This window comes from Leptonotus elevatus, chromosome 6 (genome assembly GCF_054856555.1).
Source record: "Leptonotus elevatus isolate MCC_2025b chromosome 6, RoL_Lele_1.0, whole genome shotgun sequence".
Lineage (NCBI taxonomy): Eukaryota > Metazoa > Chordata > Actinopteri > Syngnathiformes > Syngnathidae > Leptonotus > Leptonotus elevatus.
In genome coordinates this window covers 19,027,861-19,046,853 of record NC_141244.1, presented here as the reverse complement: position 1 = coordinate 19,046,853, position 18,993 = coordinate 19,027,861, and the positions used below count along the sequence as shown (strand labels likewise).

The window sequence follows — 18,993 nt, the reverse complement described above, 5'->3', positions numbered from 1 at the left end:
CTTGGTTGCTATGGTTACAAGCAACGCGTCATATTTCCTGATGTTGGAATGTGCTTAAAAATAAAAAATGGAGACCTCTAAGGTGGATAATTGCGACTATATGTTAATTATTGGTGTTATTTGCATAAACTACGCGTAATAATTGCTCATTATAACTATTCTTTTGAAGATTTGTAAAACAATAGTAGCAGACGTTTCAAAAAAAGTATGCTTCCTGGGGTAAAACGCCGCGAGACTACGCTGAGTCTGAAAAGAATTCGGCGTGCTCGCGAGACTTCCTCGCTTTGGCATTCACGTAAAATATGCGTTGAAATTTCAGCGCATCTATGGCAAGCATGGTTGGCGCTACGTAATTTATAATGCGTTACTCGCGGAAATACTCTCAGACTGGGGGAATGTCGGCTCGTGAATGATCGGCTATTGAGGCGGCAGGGAGCGTCAACGCTATGGGTGAGAGTGCTTGCTTCTTCGGCTGCTGTCTTTTAGATAGGCCTCCCACGCCGGTTGTAAAAATGCGACGTTTATGATCGACGTTCGCGTTACTTGTGATACATTTGACAGCGGTGTCTTTCTAAAAGCTTGTACAGTCGTCTGAGCAACCAACGCCCAGTCGTCCGCCTCCACTTGGATTCGCTAGCTTAGCTTTAGCTTCATTTTTTGGCTAGCTGCTAGCGGGAGTGTCATTTCCTGTCGCTTGCTCTTTAGCAAACTCCTCCAAAAATTCCTAGTAAACTGCAACATTATTCTTGTTTATGAGCACCCGGACTCTTAACACTTTATTTCAAGCTTTCGCCGCTAATACTGACACGCCATGTGATTTATTGGCTCTTCCCTGGTCAGTTTATAGATCATCAGCGTTCGATGGTTGTTCCTGGTTTGTGGAAAAAAAATGCAATCTCGGCACCTATGTGTTTTATTGTTATATCTATCATCAACTGAATGAGTTGGAAGTCACGACTTTATCTGCGACCACGTTAGCTCGCAGTTGTGCCCCACGAAGAAGACGTTGGAACCCCGAATTGATACATGCCACATTATTCTCGTACGTGTGTGTTTCCAATAATCCTGATAATAAATAATTGCATACAAAGGCCGTGCTGATGTTTCCAAACAAGGCAGCCTTGGAGGATGTAATGTCTATGTTTAAGCAAGAAGAAGGCAGGCTGCTTTCTAATCTGGATTAAAGTGGATTTTGTCTCTCAGAGGGCATGTTTTGACTTCTAAAATCACTGGTCTCAGACTACAGCATTGCAGTCTGAAAGGCGTATTAAGTGTCTTGTGATTCGTTATATAGTTAGTACAGTATTGCCTTTTCATGACATTATGTTCATATTTGTGGGTCTGTGGTACCCTCAGAGACCCAGTTATCACTGACTGAAATTAAACTTTATATTGGCATTTTTTTTAACCAGTGCATTGAAGTATGAAGAAGCAAAAGGTAATTTAATATGAATGCCTAGTGGCATCTTGAGTTACGAGTGACCTGATTTACAAGTTTTTCAAGACACGAGCTGTCACTTAGCCTATTTTTTTCCCCTTTTTACGTACCTGCAAAAATTTGACAGACAAACGCTAGGTGGTGGCACCAAACCCAATTTACTTCACCGCAAGCAGCAGTTTGGCAGATGGTGAACAAATCTTCAAAAAAGAGTCTTATTTGCCCACTCCCTGTTGCAGTTTACGGTCAAACTAAACATAATATAAAGAGAAATACTCATTGCGTGTTGAACCAAACTACATAACTAGCTCTAATGTAAAATGCTAAGAACGGGATAACTTAACTAGCATCTTAACCGTTAATTCATGTTTGGCGCAAAAGTTTGCAATACACATGACCGGCAATATAAAAATACTCAAAGGCTGTTCTGTCTTCTGCAAAAAAACGTATAATGCTGTGTCACTGAGTCACTTACTGTAGTTGTGATAAAAGTAGATTAAAACTCTCTCATTCATGGTTCATTTGCCTTTATTTTTTATTTTATGAATTATGAAGAGCATTTATATGTAATAAATTTGATGTTTATTGTAATGCAGATTCATTTATAGCTTGTTTTTGTAAAAAAAAAAAAAAAAAGCATGGGAAGTAGACAAAATAGGGCAAAAAACAATCACATATTCTATCGCAGTATTGGAAAAAAAAATCAAAATTAGAACAGCTGAATTTTCTAAATCGCTCAGCCCTAATTCATACTACATTTTGTGTTGCATATCTTGCGTGTTACACACATGCGCATTAGACGCAAACTCGTCGATTAAAAACACTACGCATGTGCACTTCTATTCCAGACGGTGACCCTGTTTGTTTTTTGTTTTCATGACTGACGGGAACCAGCAAACAAATAGTATCACCCCTGACAGGCAGTGTTAATCAAAATGCAGTGGGTGTACTAGAATGCTGTCTTCCATGGCCACCACTTCCTCTAGCAGATGTGTGATAGGAAAAATGCATTTATTAATGACCATTCCACCGAGCGCACGTGGGCGGCTGCGGGGCTGGAGGAGATGCTCTTCCCGCCTCCGAGCTTGAGGCAAACACAGAAATAAATGGCTTTTTTCTTCATCACATAAAAGGAGCAAATGTTGTGAAATACACAGCGTGCAGGTCAAATGTCTCCTGCTACTGGAGAATTGACAGCATAGGACAGCAGTTGTGAGACAGCGAGGTCATGTTTGTCATGTGGTCTAATACTCATTTTGTGTGTTTTTTTTTCTTTTCATCTCTCTTGTTCATTTGCTTCCTGGTGCCGGACCGTTCCTTCCCACGCTGATCTGCATAAAACAGCTGTAAGTATTAAAATCATCCTTTTGTGGTTGCTTTGCAACAATGAATTATAATTGCAGAGTGAGTGGACTACTGTGGAGACCTGCAGGCACTCAATTTAAATGTGTGTGTGATATTATCAAAAATAAAGTCAGTAAATATGAAGTAGGGCTGAGCAATATTAGCTTGAAATATAATTTAGAAAAAAATATTTAAAATAATATTTTTTGGGCAAAGTCGTTTTTTTTTTAGATAAAATTTTTTTTCCACATTGAACTCGCTGTGTAGGTAAACGTAAAAAAGAAAATTAACAATTTAATTTGTACTCTTAGCCACTTTATAAAGTAATGTCAAATGTAGACAAGCTGGTTAGCCTTGCTACCAAGCTAGTTATCTGCCTCAGTAGTGGGTCTGCATTTATTTCATCGATTGTAGACATGTTAACTCAGGTAGCTAGTATGTTTATTTTAAAACAGCGTTATAGTAATATCTGTTTGCTGTAGGTCTGTGCAATCGAAATTCAATTACAATTTCAATTATTACATTCCACATCCACAATTACAAAATTGGCATAATCGTGAACAAAAATAAAAGATTATTAATACTAATTTTGAGTTGTTTAAATGTGTATATTTGTACCTATTTTATTTTAAAATAACTAATTTAATAAATATCATTTGGTCCTATTAACTTGCATAATTATAGTGTTTCAAATAAATGTATTTGTCTTAATTTTTTTTTTACGGTTAAACATTTTCTTGTTATGTACCACAAAACAAACGATCTTCCTAATTGTGATTTCAGTTATTACCAAATTAATCGTGATTAATATATTCTTCATAATCGAGCAGCCTTAGTTTCCTCTAAATTCGTTTAGGAGTGGCGGCCCGCCAATCCTAAATCCTAGCTGAACACATTTGGAGGCTGTGTGTAGCATGCAATTTTACAGCGGATGGATAGTGGAAAAGATGACCATTAGACACCGTCGGTAATTTCTTGAGTTTCGGGAACGGCCGATCCATTGACGTGATATAGCTGAGGTTTGCTGTACTTCACTTCCAGTGTTTAAACAGTAATTCAGAAGAGGACATTAAATGCTGATTTTTTTTTAACTCTGATGTCAAATATCTTGATTAATTGCTAATTATGATTTCTCCTAATGTTTGTTTGTCTTGCAGCAGCAAAAGAACCTAGAAGGATATGTCGGCTTCGCAAGCCTCCCCAACCAAGTGTACAGGAAGTCGGTCAAGAGGGGCTTTGAGTTCACCCTGATGGTCGTTGGTAAGAGCGCAAGCTGCCTGCCTTCTTGTTGTTCTTTCAATTGTCTCATTGTGTCCCAGAGGCGCTTGGCATTTCGATGTCTTCACTGTGGTTTGTTTAGTTGAGACAAGATTACGTCTTTTTCTTGTGTGTGTGTGTGTGTGTGTGTGTGTGTAGCCGTATTTATACACTGAGGACAAGCCCCCTGCTTTGTCCATGCCAAGTGAAAAAGCTGCGGAGGCGGCTCGGAATAATCTGCGACATCATCTTGCAGAAACACTGCTTGGGGAAAAAAAATGCAGAGATTCTTCTCCGGCTCATCGGTTTGGAGGGAAAATGTTTGCTCGGGTCAAAAGCATTTCCTGTGCAGGGAGCGAGTTTTCATAAAGGCGCGTCTCTAAGAATAGCTTGCGCCGCTCGCGTTGAGCTTTTGCTTAACAAGCAGCTGGACACGGTCCAAACGTGTTAGTGAGAGCATCATTGACAAGAGATGAGACCTTCTGTTTCTTTTCATGTTTTTTTCCCCTGCCAAATAGTCATATTAAGTATCCTCCCATTTTATCACATGACAGTATGGTGAGCTAGTGGTTAGCTTGTCGCCTCACAGTTCTGGAGTTCTGGGTTTCCCCCCACCTCTCACTTAAATGCAAGCAGGCTACTTGAAGGTGAAACAATTAATTGAAATAAATGTAATAAATAAAATACAACTATAAACAATAAGCATTAGTGCACAGTGCTGCTACAAAAAAGTCATTTTGCCATGATGCCGATGTCCCGTTGTGTTTGGAACAAATTTTCTCATTTTGGGCACGAATGCAGAATGTGAGCCGACATGGAAAAGGTTTTAGAGGCTCATTTTTAGTGAACAGCTTGTTTTCTTTGTGTTGCCACACTCTCGCGAACACACACACACACACACACGCACACAAACACACACTGAGTGTTGTGCTTGTCTTGGCTTTGCTTCGCATGGAGCCCACATGGGCCTGCAGTGCAATACGGGACGTCACCAAGTGAGGAGGTGTGAGTGAAGAAGCGTCCATCTTTTTATTCTTGCACTGTAGCAAGATTTTTATTTTTTTTTGCAAAAACCCCGCAACATTTTCAACCCCCTTTCTGTTGAACGTTAGCCAGGCGGGACCAGGATCAATGTTCACGTGAGCTCATGAGCCTTTGGACCGTGTCCATGCTGGAGCGCCACAACTTGACAAGGCTCCAGAGTAACACAATTAGATGCTCTGTTGGCTGTCCAATAACCATTAACATACACAGATGCTTGTGTACTGCTTTGTTGCTTTATTTTTTTTTTAAATTAATTTATTCATTGTGGAAACTCTAAACTAGTCCAACACGATCTGTTGTAGGATGCTGGTTCCATAGGAAATACAGCAATACCTTGGATTTACTAGTCCAACGAGTAACGAGTCAACTAATGGTTGATTAGTAAATAAATAAATGTAAAGTAAAAATTAGAGAGCCCCAGCCAATGTTGTACTTTTTGTTAATTATTGAATGGGTCACACAGTAAAATACAAATTACAAAAATCACAACACTTGTAAGGAGCAGACCAGACTGGCACCATTTTATGATGTCATTCCCCCCTGTGGAGGCGTAGCAAAATCAAAAATATTATTTGTTGACTTTGCAATATTAATTCATTATTAATAGTATCAATTGGGGGGGGGGCATTTTAATACTCACTGCGCTGCGCATGAGATTTGCTGAAGTTCAGTGAGATTTATGATTACATTGTTTCAAAATGTGGGTTATAATATAAAATATAAAATCCCGGGAAAAAACTAAAGGAAAAAAAGCCCCAAAATATTGGGGGGGAAACGGGAGAGATATAAAATCCCGGGAAAATTAAAGAAAAAAAGGCCAAAATATTGGGGGGGTTGGAAAAGGGCGACATATAAAATTATTGGGGGGGGGGGGGGAGATGTAAAATCCCGGGGGGGGGGGGGGGATTAGGGGTTGCCCGAAATATTGAGAGAGAGAAAATGTGATTATGCGAACCTGCGCGTATGCGGCGGGTAGACTGTATTGTACTACATTTCCATTATTTTATTGTTCAATTCTTAACCTCTACTACTCTTCCTCCAGGTGAGTCAGGGTTGGGCAAATCCACGCTGATCAACTCCCTCTTCCTCACCGATCTGTACTCATCAGAGTATCCCGGACCTTCGCATCGAATCAAGAAGACTGTCCAGGTAGGTTTTAGTCAAGACACAAGATGGACTGCTTCTTTCAAAAACATTCTATGGGAACCAAATGTGTGGATTACTTATATTTTTAGCATTGAAAGAATGTGTTGTCCAAATATTTTTCACATAAACCAGTCTCGATTGCCATAGAAGATAGCGAGTATATTTTTACTTAGTCCTGCTGCTGTTCAATGTCAGCTGCTCACAACCTTGACGTCTCAGTAATTACACAAATGTGACCCTGTCTGTCTGTCTGTCTCGTCGGTGACGACACCAGTGTTTGTATGTTCTACCAGTTCTTCAGCATAGTTAGCTTAATAGCATAGCGTGATGGTAACCTGTTCTGACATGTCGCCGGCCGCGCATGCGTGCGCGCACATGTGACGATAGCCGGCAGCACTAATGATTTTACAGAGAGACCTCCAAAGTGCAGTGCAATTGGCTCATTGGAATCAATTATATTGGTCCAGATTCCAAAACACATTAACCATGCAGAGACACTGTTAACACGCCATTAACCCTCATAAAAATAACAGCAGAGGTTAACATTCTAATATTGATGCAATGAAACAAAAAGATGACTCGTATTCTTTGCTTACAAACAAGTCATTTGAAACCATAGGAATGAGAAACAAACAGGAAGTGGACAACTTAGCAAAATAAAACCAGTACTAGCATTTCATAGTAGGGGTGTGCCAAAAAATCGATTCTCATAAGAATGGCGATTCTCATTTAGTACGATTCAGAATCGATTTTAGATGTCCCAAAATCGATTTTATTTAAATGATTTTATACTGTCTTCCCTTTGTTTGTGTGTTTCTTTATTGGGAGCGCTGTTCATATTGTACCCGATTTGGCCACTTAGGGGCAGTGTGGTTCCACGCGGTCTGATACACTGTTAAGTTGTAGCCAGTTAGAGAGTAGAAGGAAAATGTCACGATCAAGTTATTCCAATAAAAGTTGTTTTTTTGCAGCGTGGAGCCGTTCTTTGAGTGATAAAATGCCGCGAGTAGAGCACTAATTAGCATTACCGAGTTAGACTGGAGTAGATCATTACGATTCCTTGAACATTTATCAATTGAAGCAAAAATCACGCAATCAAATCATTTTTAATCAAAAATAGGAATCGAATCGAATCGAATCGTGAGACATTTAAAGATCCAATGAGCGGCTAACCCAGTAAGTTAACATAGCAGTTGACTTTCTCACAGAGCTCATACAGCCTGTCCACATCAACGGTCATTTGTCCACAAAAAGCTTGTCAACTACAGCTGCAGTTGAGTTTCAAGCTAATGGAAAAATTGTGCTCAAGTGACTGTTTTGCTTGAGCGACTAGCACAAAAAGCTAAACCCACAACGTCACTTACGGAGTGTCCACATCGGATACCTTTTGTCCACAAAAAGCTTCTCAAGACTGAGAATTGAGCTGATAGGAAACAAAGGTTGCCCTGCGATTGGCTGGCAACCAGTACAGGGTGTACCCCGCCTACTGCCCGAAGCCAGCTGGGATAGGCTCCAGCAACCCCGCGACCCTTGTGAGGACAAGCGGTACAGAAAATGGATGGATGGATGGATGGAAACAAAGAGTTAACATTTTGTAAAACAAGCAGCGCTTCGTGTAGGACTGCATTTATCAACTAGTAGGACAACCTTAACCTCGTCCGCCCTGTGTCAGGTGGAACAGTCCAAAGTGCTAATCAAGGAAGGTGGCGTGCAGCTGTTGCTCACAATCGTCGACACCCCGGGCTTTGGTGATGCCGTCGACAACAGCAACTGGTAAGGATTTACGCCTCTTCAGCTTGACACTCTCAAAATGACTTCATCCATCACACGCCATAACATCTCCACACTACCCATAATTCACCCTGGCGGGGAGGTCTGTTTCTTAACGCTGTTGCGTGCGTTTGTGTGCGCAGCTGGCAACCAATCATCGACCACATCGACAGCAAGTTCGAGGACTACCTGAATTCGGAATCGCGGGTGAACAGACGGCAGATGCCCGACAGCCGAATTCATTGCTGCCTCTACTTCATCGCGCCCTCGGGACACGGGTGAGTGGCGCAAACTCATGATGCTAGCATGAGAAGCTAAAGTAGCATCACCACCACAGACTGAATATCTGAATGGACTGTCAATCGGACCCACGCGGCTGAAGCCATAGGGCAGCCATCTTACGTTGCCACTTTTGTTGTTGTTGTTTTTTTTCTTTGCTTTGTTTTACGCTAGGATCACTGTATGGAGTAGTGTGGGCAGCCATCTTACGTTGCCACTTCTGTTATCATTTTTCTTTACTGAAAACACTTATCGATGCATGTTTTACGCTAGGATCACTTGGATGGATTAATGAGGGCAGCCATTTTACGTTGCCACTTCTATTTTTTATTTTTGCTGAAAACAAAACGTATCAATGCATGTTTTACGCTAGGATCCCTGTGTTGAGTCATAAAAGCCGCTCAAAGAGCCAACTTGACTTTGCATCGAAAAAGGAATCAAATCTATATGCATCATGGCAGATTGCCTGCAGTGTGGTGTGGGCACACACTAATAATGAGGCCAGTGTCCTCTTTTACGAGACACCGTGTTTTTGCAAGCTGTGTCCTCAGGCTGCACTCTCGCCTTCGAGCACATGCCGGGACTCATGAGGTTACGCTACACTTTTTCTTTAAAAAAAAAATTTGACAGACAATTTGGCTGTTAATCATCCCCAAATTCTTTCCATATAGCACAGCTACCGCACACGTGTTTTCAATCAAATGGCTCGACGTGAAGCCACAGATAAAAAAGGCAAACTTGATACTTGGTGGCTTTGCATTTCTGCTGAAAGTACTGCGGAAAGAAGCACATAAAAGTCCATCAAACCGAATAGCTTAATACTCCAAAGGGGGAGCCCCTTTGTCAAAATGATAAGCATGCTGCTCATGTGCATATTTGTGGTTTGTCTTTATTCAATTGAGATGTGTTGCAACTTGCACAAGGTTGTGCTTTTTAAAGGATTTCTGTCGGATATGGATGCCAGATAATGAGTAAATATTTAGGTCACACAGCATTTTAAAAGGGGAAGTTGATGATATTTATTTGTGCCCCCACTAGTGTTTGAGGTTAATATTGCGTTCATAAAATAAGAATTCCATCCATTTTCATCACTCAAAAAAGGCACCGCCATTTCATCCTATGTTCCTCTGCTGTCGACTGAAATTGACGTCAAAGTGCCATTGGGCTCGCATTGAGTGTCTCGCCTGTTCTGTTTAGTCTTGTAACATTGCTTTGTTTTTTAAAATGTGTTAAATTATATATATTTTAGATTTAAAATCTATATTTTATCAGATTTTCATTTAATTTTGTGATAAATAAAGTGCTCCACAAATAACCATCACTAATTACTTACCCAAGTACATGATTGGTGTACAGCAATTGACGTTTGTGCGAAAATTTAAACAAAAGTAAAATGATATCCAAACATTCCGTGTGAGTCTGCCATAAATGTCCCGAGTTATTTATCCAGCTCGCAGACGGGCCAAGAATAACTCTCTTGCTTTTCTCATGACTGCGAGGTCACTCTGACATGCCGAACATCCGCATGCTGTCACAGATGCTTTCTAACTTTGTGTGCTTTAATGCCAAGAATCCCAAAAGGATTAATCATGAACTTAGTGTTTTTCGTTTTTTATTGTAAACTGGTAGGTACGGCGTGGGGCTTCTTGTTTCCCATCTTTCATGGGTTCATTGTGAAAAAACAACAACAACTGTAGTGTTCAATTTTTAACCTGTTAAAACAGAAATTTGTCTTTTTCATGCAGCTTATGCTTTGGATGACATAGTTTGTATTGAGTATAATAAACAGAATTCCAAGTTTGTACTAATTTCAAAACATTTTGTGTTCCAGGCTAAAACTCTCACACAATGTTCATAATTGTGACATACAACCTGGAAAAACACACAAGACAAAAACAGCCGAATTGTGACAATTATTCTGCAAAAAACAAAATGCTCTAAAGGAATCAATATGTTGTCATTAGTTTTTTATTATAAAACATGTTCATTTTACTCAAACATATTTTTGTTTAGTTTTTGTATTTTTCTTCATCATGAAGCTTCATGAAGCATTTGCGATATTTATTTTGCTCCTCTAGATGGTGCTCCTGGTTTAAAGACAAAACTAGTACAATGGAAAATGATTACATTTCCACTGCAATTGTTTTTTTAAACATAACAACAAGTGCTTCATGAAGCTTCATTTGTCTAAAAATCTGAGAAACTGATATTTTTGCAGTAATGTTTTTGTGTCTAGTTAACCTAGGGATGGTTTGAACTCTTAGTTTTGTTTGACTTTTGAGGAAACTGATTACATTTCCACTGCAAAAAAACATAAGTGTTTCATGAAGCTTCCTTTGTCCATTACTAAAAATCAGAGAAACTGATATTTTTGCAGTAATGTTTTGTTTTGTATCTAGTTAACCAATGGGTGGTTTGAACTGTTAGTTTTGTTTGTCTTTTTGAGGCACAATTTTCCAAATTGTGCAAGATATAGACCATTTAACCTCACTTTGTGATCCTATCAATTAATATGAGAGTAGACTTTGAATATGTTTTATCTTTTATGTTTATTATCAGTAGGGTTAACGTCCAGTTGTTTGTGTTTTCGTGGCCACAGCTTGAAGCCCCTGGACATCGAGTTCATGAAGCGTCTGCACGAGAAAGTCAACGTCATCCCGCTGATCGCCAAAGCAGACACACTTACGCCAGAGGAATGCCAGCAGTTCAAGAAGCAGGTCAACACTTTCCATTGCCCTCAAAAACAAAAAAAAGTCCCTCAGGCTCTTCCAGTCGTGGACATCCTAAAATGGCGTCTCTCTTGCCTGCAGATCATGCGGGAGATTCAGGAACACAAGATCAAGATCTACGAGTTCCCCGAGACAGATGACGAAGAGGAGAACCGTCTAGTGAAGAAGATCAAGGTGGGACTTCTGCGCTTGCACTACTCACAAAAAGTTCAGGATATTGGGCTTTTGGCGAAATTTTAAGATGAACTCAAAATGCGTTATACCCTGAGAGGTGATCTTCTCAAATTTAGATGACTTTTTTTCGCCACTTAACATGGACTTTTAAGTGTCACCGAAAGTCATCAACAGGTTGCAAAAAATAGGCTGAAAGAGTCAGAGAAATAAGGAAGCGTATTGCATTCACTTGTTTTTATTTTTTGTTTTCTGTTTTTCAGATTTTTTTAATACTGTTATACTGAATATTTTCTTTTTCTTTTTAATCTGAAAAACAAGGAAAAAATATTCAGAAAAACTACTCAGAAAAACAGAAAAAAATATTGAGAAAAACGGGAAAATTATATACTTTTTAAAAAACAGGAAAAACTATTATTACAGAGCACCAGCTTCTGTTTTTCTGAGGTTTTTTTCCTGTATACTATCATTCTAATGTAAACTAGGTTTATCGTTTTATGGAGCATGTAAGTATACAAACATGTCAATCGATCGGCATGATTTTAGTAAGCTAACAGTTAAGTTTCTACGGAAGTGTATTACATGCGGGAACGTGTCCGTCATTAGAAGCTGGTGCTCTGTTTTTCTGAATTTTTTTATTTTTTTTTATATATATATAATTTCCCACCCTATATTTCTGAATATTTTATTTTCTTGTTTTTCACATTTTTTTATTTTTTAATGACAGAAAAAAATATTCAGTACAACAGAAAAAAATAATTTAGAAAAACAGAACATTTCTTCTTCTTTTTTTAATACAACAAAAACAAAGCTACCCCCCAAAAATTGGTAAGAAAAAAAGGAGGTTTACTTTATTTTTTTGTGCATAGAAGTGTGTATGTCCTTGAATTTGAATTTTGCCATTCAACTCCTTGTTGGAGACAGCAAGTTGCTCAATAACTACTGAAACATTGAACAGTTGAACATGTGCATTCCAAAGTTTACAGAAGTTCGCCTAAGTTCATCTTGAAATTTCACCTTTGTGTCTCTGGGGATGATAACATGACTTCACCTGTGCTTAAAAAATGTGAATTTTGTTTCCAGGACAAACTTCCGTTGGCCGTGGTGGGAAGCAACACCATCATCGAGGTGAACAGCAAGCGCGTCAGGGGACGACAGTACCCGTGGGGGGTCGCAGAAGGTTTGGGCTTACTTTTTAAAGACATGCAACACACATGCACGTAGCACTCTCGTCACACTTAACTCATTCACTGCCATTGACATTGTTAACGAGTATGAAATTAATTAATTAATTAATTACAATAATATATATTTATTCGCCTGACTCCCTGAATTTTTAATAATCTTTTCTTTTTTTTATTCATTCACTGCCATTGACAGCTATAAACGTCCAAAATGAATTTGAACTATTTCTATTAATTGAATGTTTTTCCCACTTTTGTTAAGAGTATGAAAACCTAGAATTGTTTTATTGTACATTTAGAACCGATATAAATGTTTTGATTAATCGTGAGTTAATTAGTGAAGTCATGTGATTAATTACAATTTAAAAAATTAATCGCCGACACCCTGAATTTTTTTTTTTTTTATGAATTTATGGCAGTGAATGAGTTAATGATAAAGAGTAACAAATGGGGAATGAAAGAGGAAGGGTGACGCAGCATTTTACACTCATTCTGTCTTACATTGTTTTTCTTGAGTGGCCATGATGGCTTGGTTTCAGTGATAGGTAGTTTTTAGTTGGTTGTTTAATTTTACGCTGGATAGGTGAGGTTACTCAATGTGTATACAAACAATCTGTAATCCTTTAAATTAAAATGTATTTTTTTATTTTTTTATCTGGCTATACTTCTGAGTCTATAAGGGCGTAAGATCATTTTTTGCTGACTTTGTTTATCCTCCTAGTTGAGAACAGTGACCACTGCGACTTCACCATCCTCAGGGACATGCTCATCAGGTACTCCTCCATTGGCACATATTTCAGGCGAATATGCCTACCCCACGCTGCAAAACAAATATAAACGAAACGCTGGTTGTCCACACAGGACTCACATGCAGGACTTGAAGGACGTGACAAACAACGTCCACTATGAGAACTACCGCAGCAGGAAGCTGGCTGCTGTCACTTACAACGGTGTGGAGAACAACAGGGCCAAGGGACAACTGTCCACCAAGTAAGCTGCACTCAGTTCTTATACACTTCTTTAAAAAAAAAAAGTTAAGGGTATTGGACTCTGCGGTGAAATGTCAGGATGAACTTTTAATGCATTGTAACATTTACAGATGAAATGAAGGGGAAGTCAACCCCCCCCCCCCCCACACACACACACAAAAAAAATTGGGGACAATATGTTATATGCAGCCCCACTAGTCTAAATGTGGTATTCTGGTTAATATTGCTTTAGTGGAATATGAGTTCAGCAGCAAAATCCAGCCATTTTTTCCCATCTCAGGAAGCGGCCATTTTGCCACTTGTTGTCAACTGAAGATGACATCAATGTTGCTCAGTTCTCAGGTAACAACCAATCACAGCGCAGCTTCAGAAAACAGGTGAGTTCTGATTGGTTGTTGCCTGAACAACTGCGGTGTCATCTTCAGTCAACAGCAAGTGGCAAAATGGCCGCCCCCTGAGATGGACAAAAACAGCTGGATTTTGCTTTATAACTCGTATTCCTAAAATGTCATATTAATCAGAATGTCATGTTCAGACTAGTAAGGTCACATATAACACATTTTTGTCAAGAAATGTTTCAGGCTTCCTCTTTAATGTCTGTTAGTGTTGTTAGTCAAAATGTACTGAAATGTTGCACAGTTGGAAATTCAGAAGTTTACAAAAGGTAAAAATTAAGTTTATCTGCGAAGGTTTTAGTGCCTTTGAGCTTCATTGTGAAATTTCACCTCGACAGTAGTGTTTGTGTGTTTAACATAACACAATGTAAGTTTTGTAGTTTTAGCCCTCAGCGCTAACACGCTAATCTAACACGCAGCTCACAATGTGCGACACGACACGCCTTGTAGTGCATGAGCTCATCATTGCATGCCGTGTGTTTGTTTTGTGCCGTCTTTTTTAGACTTGACGCCGTCGAAGGAATGTAAGTGGTCATCTTTTTTTGGTTCTTACCATTTTTTTCACACCTTCTCTCTCTCATTCCTCTGTTGTTTCCTGTCGGCTTTACCGCCTCTTCCCTGCACCCTCCCTCCGACCAGCTGGGTGGCTCCTGTTTCCAGGCTAACTGTCAAATGGCCAATTTAGCACCCATGGCTCTGTTTGTAATCGCTCTTCTGTTTTTCTGTGGGCTCTCATAAAGAGAGATGTCGCAATCTAAGCGGGATACACACATTTGAGATATGTTTTCTTTTTTTTCACTGTCTGGTGTAGTGGCTGCGTGGTATATGCTAGGTTGATGGTGTTAAGCATGGCCCACAGTTTGGATTTGGAGTCTACTAAACAATCACAGTAATGCTTGTTGATGACATCATTGTGTCTGCATCAGTGTAAAAAAAAAAATGCTTCAAGAACATCTGACCACTACAAGATTCAAAAGTATCGTTATCACTAAAAGAGGATGAGCATAAGCCATGCTAACCGCGAAGCTAATGGGAAATGGATTGCAACAAAACACCAGAATATGTGCTTACGTAGTACAATACTGTACACTTTGAAAAATAGTCAGAACTGCTGTTACAGCGGAGCCAACTATGAACAGCGAATTAGCTGGTAAATTAAGCATTTAAATTAAAAATAATAAAACACCGACATCGTAGACACACACGGCACAAATGTGTGTACCCTGCTTAGATAGGGCATGCAATCCAGTCAGCACGTCTCCAGGTCCAACTGCTCTCTTCTTCTCGCCCGTGCGCATGAACCCTTTTGAAAAGCCCCGTTCGTGGTGATAAATTGTGCGTGCGTGTGTGTGTGTGCTCGTCTAGGAGTCCCCTGGCCCAGATGGAAGAGGAGCGGCGGGAGCACGTGACCAAGATGAAGAAGATGGAGATGGAGATGGAGCAGGTCTTTGAGATGAAAGTCAAGGAGAAAGTGCAGAAGCTCAAGGACTCTGAAGCAGAGGTAATAACACACACACACGGCATAGCGACAACGGATAAGTACTAAATATAATTCAGTTCCGTTTCAGTTAATTTCTATGAATCATTTTGTGAATTAGCTTGAAATGTCAACAATAAAATAAAAATAAAAAATCCCACGGCATTTGTTCCTGATTTGCCGTTTTGTCTTCATCAATTGACGCATTTGTGTTGTTGTTGTTTTGCGCGCTAGCTTCAGCGGCGTCACGAGCAAATGAAGAGGAATCTGGAGGCGCAGCACAAGGACCTGGAGGATAAGCGGCGCGTCTTTGAGGAGGAGCGAGCCAACTGGGAGGCCCAGCAGCGCTTGGAGCAGCAGAAATTGGAGGCCTCCAGGTCGGACACGTTAACATCTATAAACACGCTATTGTTCCGTCAGGACAGCGATCCCCCATTTATTATGGCGGTTATGTTCCAAACACCAAAAAGATCATTTTGTTCAACAAAAGTCTGCTACCTTAATGCTAACATAATGTCAATTGCATACTGTAGCTGTTAGGTATTGGAAACCATCAAATAGCGTGGGGCAGCAACACAACCCGAATGAATAGTAATGAACCCCAAATTAATTCATAAAATTGATTTATCACCAAGCCCCCAAAACAAGCTATCCAAAAATGTCTCTTTTTAAAAAAATGATCTTGCAAGTGCTTGGAAATGACTTGAATGGGCGCTTGTGTGTGCAATGTTTACGAATGATGTCGTTTCTTTTCCAGAACTCTGGAGAAGAACAAAAAGAAAGGCAAGATCTTTTAAAGAGACAGTCGTCAAGGACCAGCCTGTGTCCACTTAGTTCTCTTTGCCAACGTTTGCCGCTCAGGGCACCATCAGTGTGTGGCACTGACAAGCCCCCCCCCCCCACCTTAACCCCATCTTCCTCTTCCCCTTGTTCCTGCACCCATTTTGTTGAATGTGTATGTGTGTGTGTGTGTCCATTGAAAAACACCCCTGAGACACACTCACACTCAACCTTGGGACTCATCATTGAAGATTGTGTTTACCTTAACAACAGTAAAACATCAAAGTAGAAAAAGGCCAAACCGTTATTATTTTAATTATTATTATTATTATTATTGTTATCGGTGTTGTTCTTACTGTTGTAATACTGGCCCGGCCCCTTCCTGCTGCGCTCCTTTTTCCTACCAAACAAGGTTGCTTTTTAATTTACGTGGTGTTTTTTTTTTTTGGGACGGTTGTACAATCACATTTGTTTACAGGACACAAATAAGAATAAACATTACAATAAAGCGGACGCTCTTCCATGTTTTGATGCAGCGGGAAGTTAGTTGAATCTGTTTTGTTCTTGAAAGCACTCGCTGAAGCTATTTAACCCAGTAATACAACAACAAACACCTTGGGACTTTTTATAGACTCAAATCCTGGCTTAAGCTTCTTTTTTTCTGCAATATAAGAATTTTTTCCCCCCTATCCACCCTTGTGTGCTTAGCCATCTACCGCTACCATTGGACCACCATTTATATAATGTTAAAAGTATTATATTTCACTTAATTTTTATTTTTATATATAAATATATACCGAGCCAGCTGAAGTAAGGCCTGCTTTTGTACGTGTAGAAGAAAAATGAATAAAGCTCCTCCGAGACGTGAGAACTGCGTCCACTGTTTATAAAGTTTTATAATCAATAGACGCCACCAAATACAAGATCAAGAAAATAATCAACAAAAAGACGGAAATATTTCAGTCACGCTGTGTTCAAATGCCAGTGGGAAATGAAGAGTCAGCACCATGTTTTTTTTCTTTTTTGCTTTTGGCTATGTACTCCATCTCTTGTATTTTTAATGTTATTTTTCATTTGTATTGTACAAAGTCACTTAATAAACCTGTGATCATATCAGATGACTCAGGTGGCTTCATTGTGGAATGTCACATGCCGGCATGTAAATCAAGATATTAAGGAGTGTTAAGGCCACACCCCAAAAAATGACAAATACAAGTATACAAGAATTTTGTTTGCTTTAAGAAAAAAAAAGAAGTTCAATTTTGGATAACTCGGGAAATAGTTGTTTTTTTAAATTAATTTTTTAAATATATTTAGTCAGATTTAAGAAAAAAAATCTTAGTCGTAATTTGTTTTACTAGGAAAGTTGTAAGTTTTGAGACAAACTAATTTTTTAGGTAGTAAAATATGTTTTGTCTTAAATGCATTTTGCTTGCAGCTTTAAATTTATAAACTCCCCTTGTATCAGATTTAAAAAAAAAAATATATATATATATATATATATTGGGAGAATAAAGTCTTATTCATTAGATAAGTCATATCAGCATAATAAATTGTAATTTTATGGTGGTATGATAAAAGTTATTTAAAATTAATTTATGATTACGGTTTTACAAAAAAACAACTACTGAATATTATTTTCCTTTTTAGTGTGGCCCTAATACAGTACTGTACTATATAGTTTGACATGAACTGTTGCAGGTGTGCAAATTACCACTGGATGTCGCTATTTTAAACTACTGAATATTATTTTCCTTTTTAGTGTGGCCTTAATACAGTACTGTACTATATAATTTGACATGAACTGTTGCAGGTCTGCAAATTACCACTGGATGTCGCTATTTTAACATTTGCAAATGGCAGGTTGGTATGACAACGCAAGCAACGAAACATCATTCATATAATGTAAGCAATAATAAGTGAATTCGTAAAGCACGTGGAGTATTTTCGTGCTGCCTGTAGGTGTTAAATGATCTGATGACGGGCAGGTTCACCAGGTTGAACGCTCCTAGGCACACTCAGCTCCGTTTGCCCATCAGACCCACAAAGGTTTGAAACCTGTGTACTGGAAATTGAAGACGAAAAAAAAAAATAAGTCAATAGTTTTAACGTTTTCCCCCACACATTTTAATTGTCTTTACTTACGTTTACGTGCTGCCTGACTTCTTGTGGCTTTAGAGAAATATACATATATATATATTTTTAAACATGTTTCCAAATCTACAGTTTTATATATGATCACATTTCAGGCTTACCAGCGTTTTTCTTGAAAAATCGCTGAGGTACTGGTGGTTTCCTGGCCATCCTTGTCAATATATCTTCAACTAAATGCGACTTTTCACATCTCAGCTAGTTAAAAAAAAAAAAAAAAAAAAGCAAATTAGATTTTGTCATTTTATATAAATGTGGAAGAAAAACAAATCTTACCTGACTTATGCACTTGTCTCCATCCAGACAGAAACTGTTAGACAGCAGTAGAAACAAAATAACAAGTTTGATCATTGCCATTGTAATCCCCTTTTTCTGCAGTTTAGCGGACTCTTGCTACCTTCTATATGCCAATGGGGAGTTACCACAGCTATGATGCTGCTGAATATGATGAGGATGATGATAAAGATGCATCACGGGAGGGTGTTTACCTCCACGCATAATTAATTACACACACATCTCTCAATTTTCTCTGCACCTTGCTTCATTAAATCAGCAATTTTCACGTTCCTCAAGAGACATTTATGAATCGTGACAGCAGCTCTAGGCACTCTCATCCAATTTAATCCTCATACACTATAGCCTACCATACTGTAATGGCCATATATATATATATATATATATATATATATATGTGTGTTCTATAAATGCAAAACCTAACCTCGGCCCCTTTTTCTTTATCGGTATCCATAAAGTATTCTGTCCTTCTTGATCCCGTGGCCACTTTGACGTCAATTTCAGTCAACAGAAGGCGGCAGTGCCCAGGGCTGAACTGGCACCAA

The 18,993-nt window shown here is 39.0% G+C and overlaps 2 protein-coding genes across 4 annotated transcripts; one reads left to right on the top strand and one right to left on the bottom strand.

Annotated features, from left to right (window-relative positions):
• The first annotated feature begins 2,765 nt into the window (after nt 1-2,765).
• On the top strand, nt 2,766-17,116 carry septin7b (septin 7b). Of its 3 annotated transcripts, XM_086077968.1 has the most exons (14): nt 2,766-2,784; nt 3,940-4,042; nt 6,126-6,232; nt 7,902-8,002; nt 8,143-8,277; nt 10,878-10,995; nt 11,089-11,181; nt 12,262-12,358; nt 13,084-13,135; nt 13,224-13,352; nt 14,250-14,270; nt 15,112-15,247; nt 15,458-15,600; nt 15,981-17,116. In XM_086077968.1, the coding sequence occupies exons 2-14, from the start codon at nt 4,033-4,035 to the stop codon at nt 16,018-16,020; spliced, it is 1,182 nt and encodes a 393-aa protein (XP_085934094.1). In that variant the 5' UTR covers nt 2,766-2,784; nt 3,940-4,032; the 3' UTR covers nt 16,021-17,116. The 3 variants fall into 3 exon arrangements, with proteins under 3 accessions (XP_085934094.1, XP_085934095.1, XP_085934093.1); XM_086077969.1 differs by lacking the exon at nt 14,250-14,270; XM_086077967.1 differs by lacking the exons at nt 2,766-2,784; nt 14,250-14,270.
• Nucleotides 17,117-17,979: 863 nt separating this feature from the next.
• LOC147172531 (uncharacterized) lies at nt 17,980-18,532 on the bottom strand. Its single transcript, XM_086077361.1, has 4 exons — nt 18,431-18,532; nt 18,259-18,352; nt 18,149-18,175; nt 17,980-18,068 (listed from the first exon to the last, which is right to left on the bottom strand). Exons 1-4 carry the CDS (start codon nt 18,509-18,511, stop codon nt 18,022-18,024), a joined length of 249 nt encoding a protein of 82 aa, XP_085933487.1. The 5' UTR covers nt 18,512-18,532; the 3' UTR covers nt 17,980-18,021.
• Nucleotides 18,533-18,993: the final 461 nt, after the last annotated feature.

What these genes read in the sequence shown, in the direction of transcription:
- septin7b (XM_086077968.1), top strand. An exon ending in GCCGTCGACAACAGCAACTG is followed by an intron (nt 8,003 to 8,142) that starts GTAAGGATTTAC and finishes TTGTGTGCGCAG; the next exon opens with CTGGCAACCAATCATCGACC. An exon ending in CTCAGGGACATGCTCATCAG is followed by an intron (nt 13,136 to 13,223) that starts GTACTCCTCCAT and finishes TTGTCCACACAG; the next exon opens with GACTCACATGCAGGACTTGA.
- LOC147172531 (XM_086077361.1), bottom strand. Translation starts at nt 18,511, where the DNA reads ATGGCAATGATCAAACTTGTTATTTTGTTTCTACTGCTGTCTAACAGT. An exon ending in ATTTTTCAAGAAAAACGCTG is followed by an intron (nt 18,176 to 18,258) that starts GTAAGCCTGAAA and finishes ATTTCTCTAAAG; the next exon opens with CCACAAGAAGTCAGGCAGCA. An exon ending in AAGTCAGGCAGCACGTAAAC is followed by an intron (nt 18,069 to 18,148) that starts GTAAGTAAAGAC and finishes TTCAATTTCCAG; the next exon opens with TACACAGGTTTCAAACCTTT.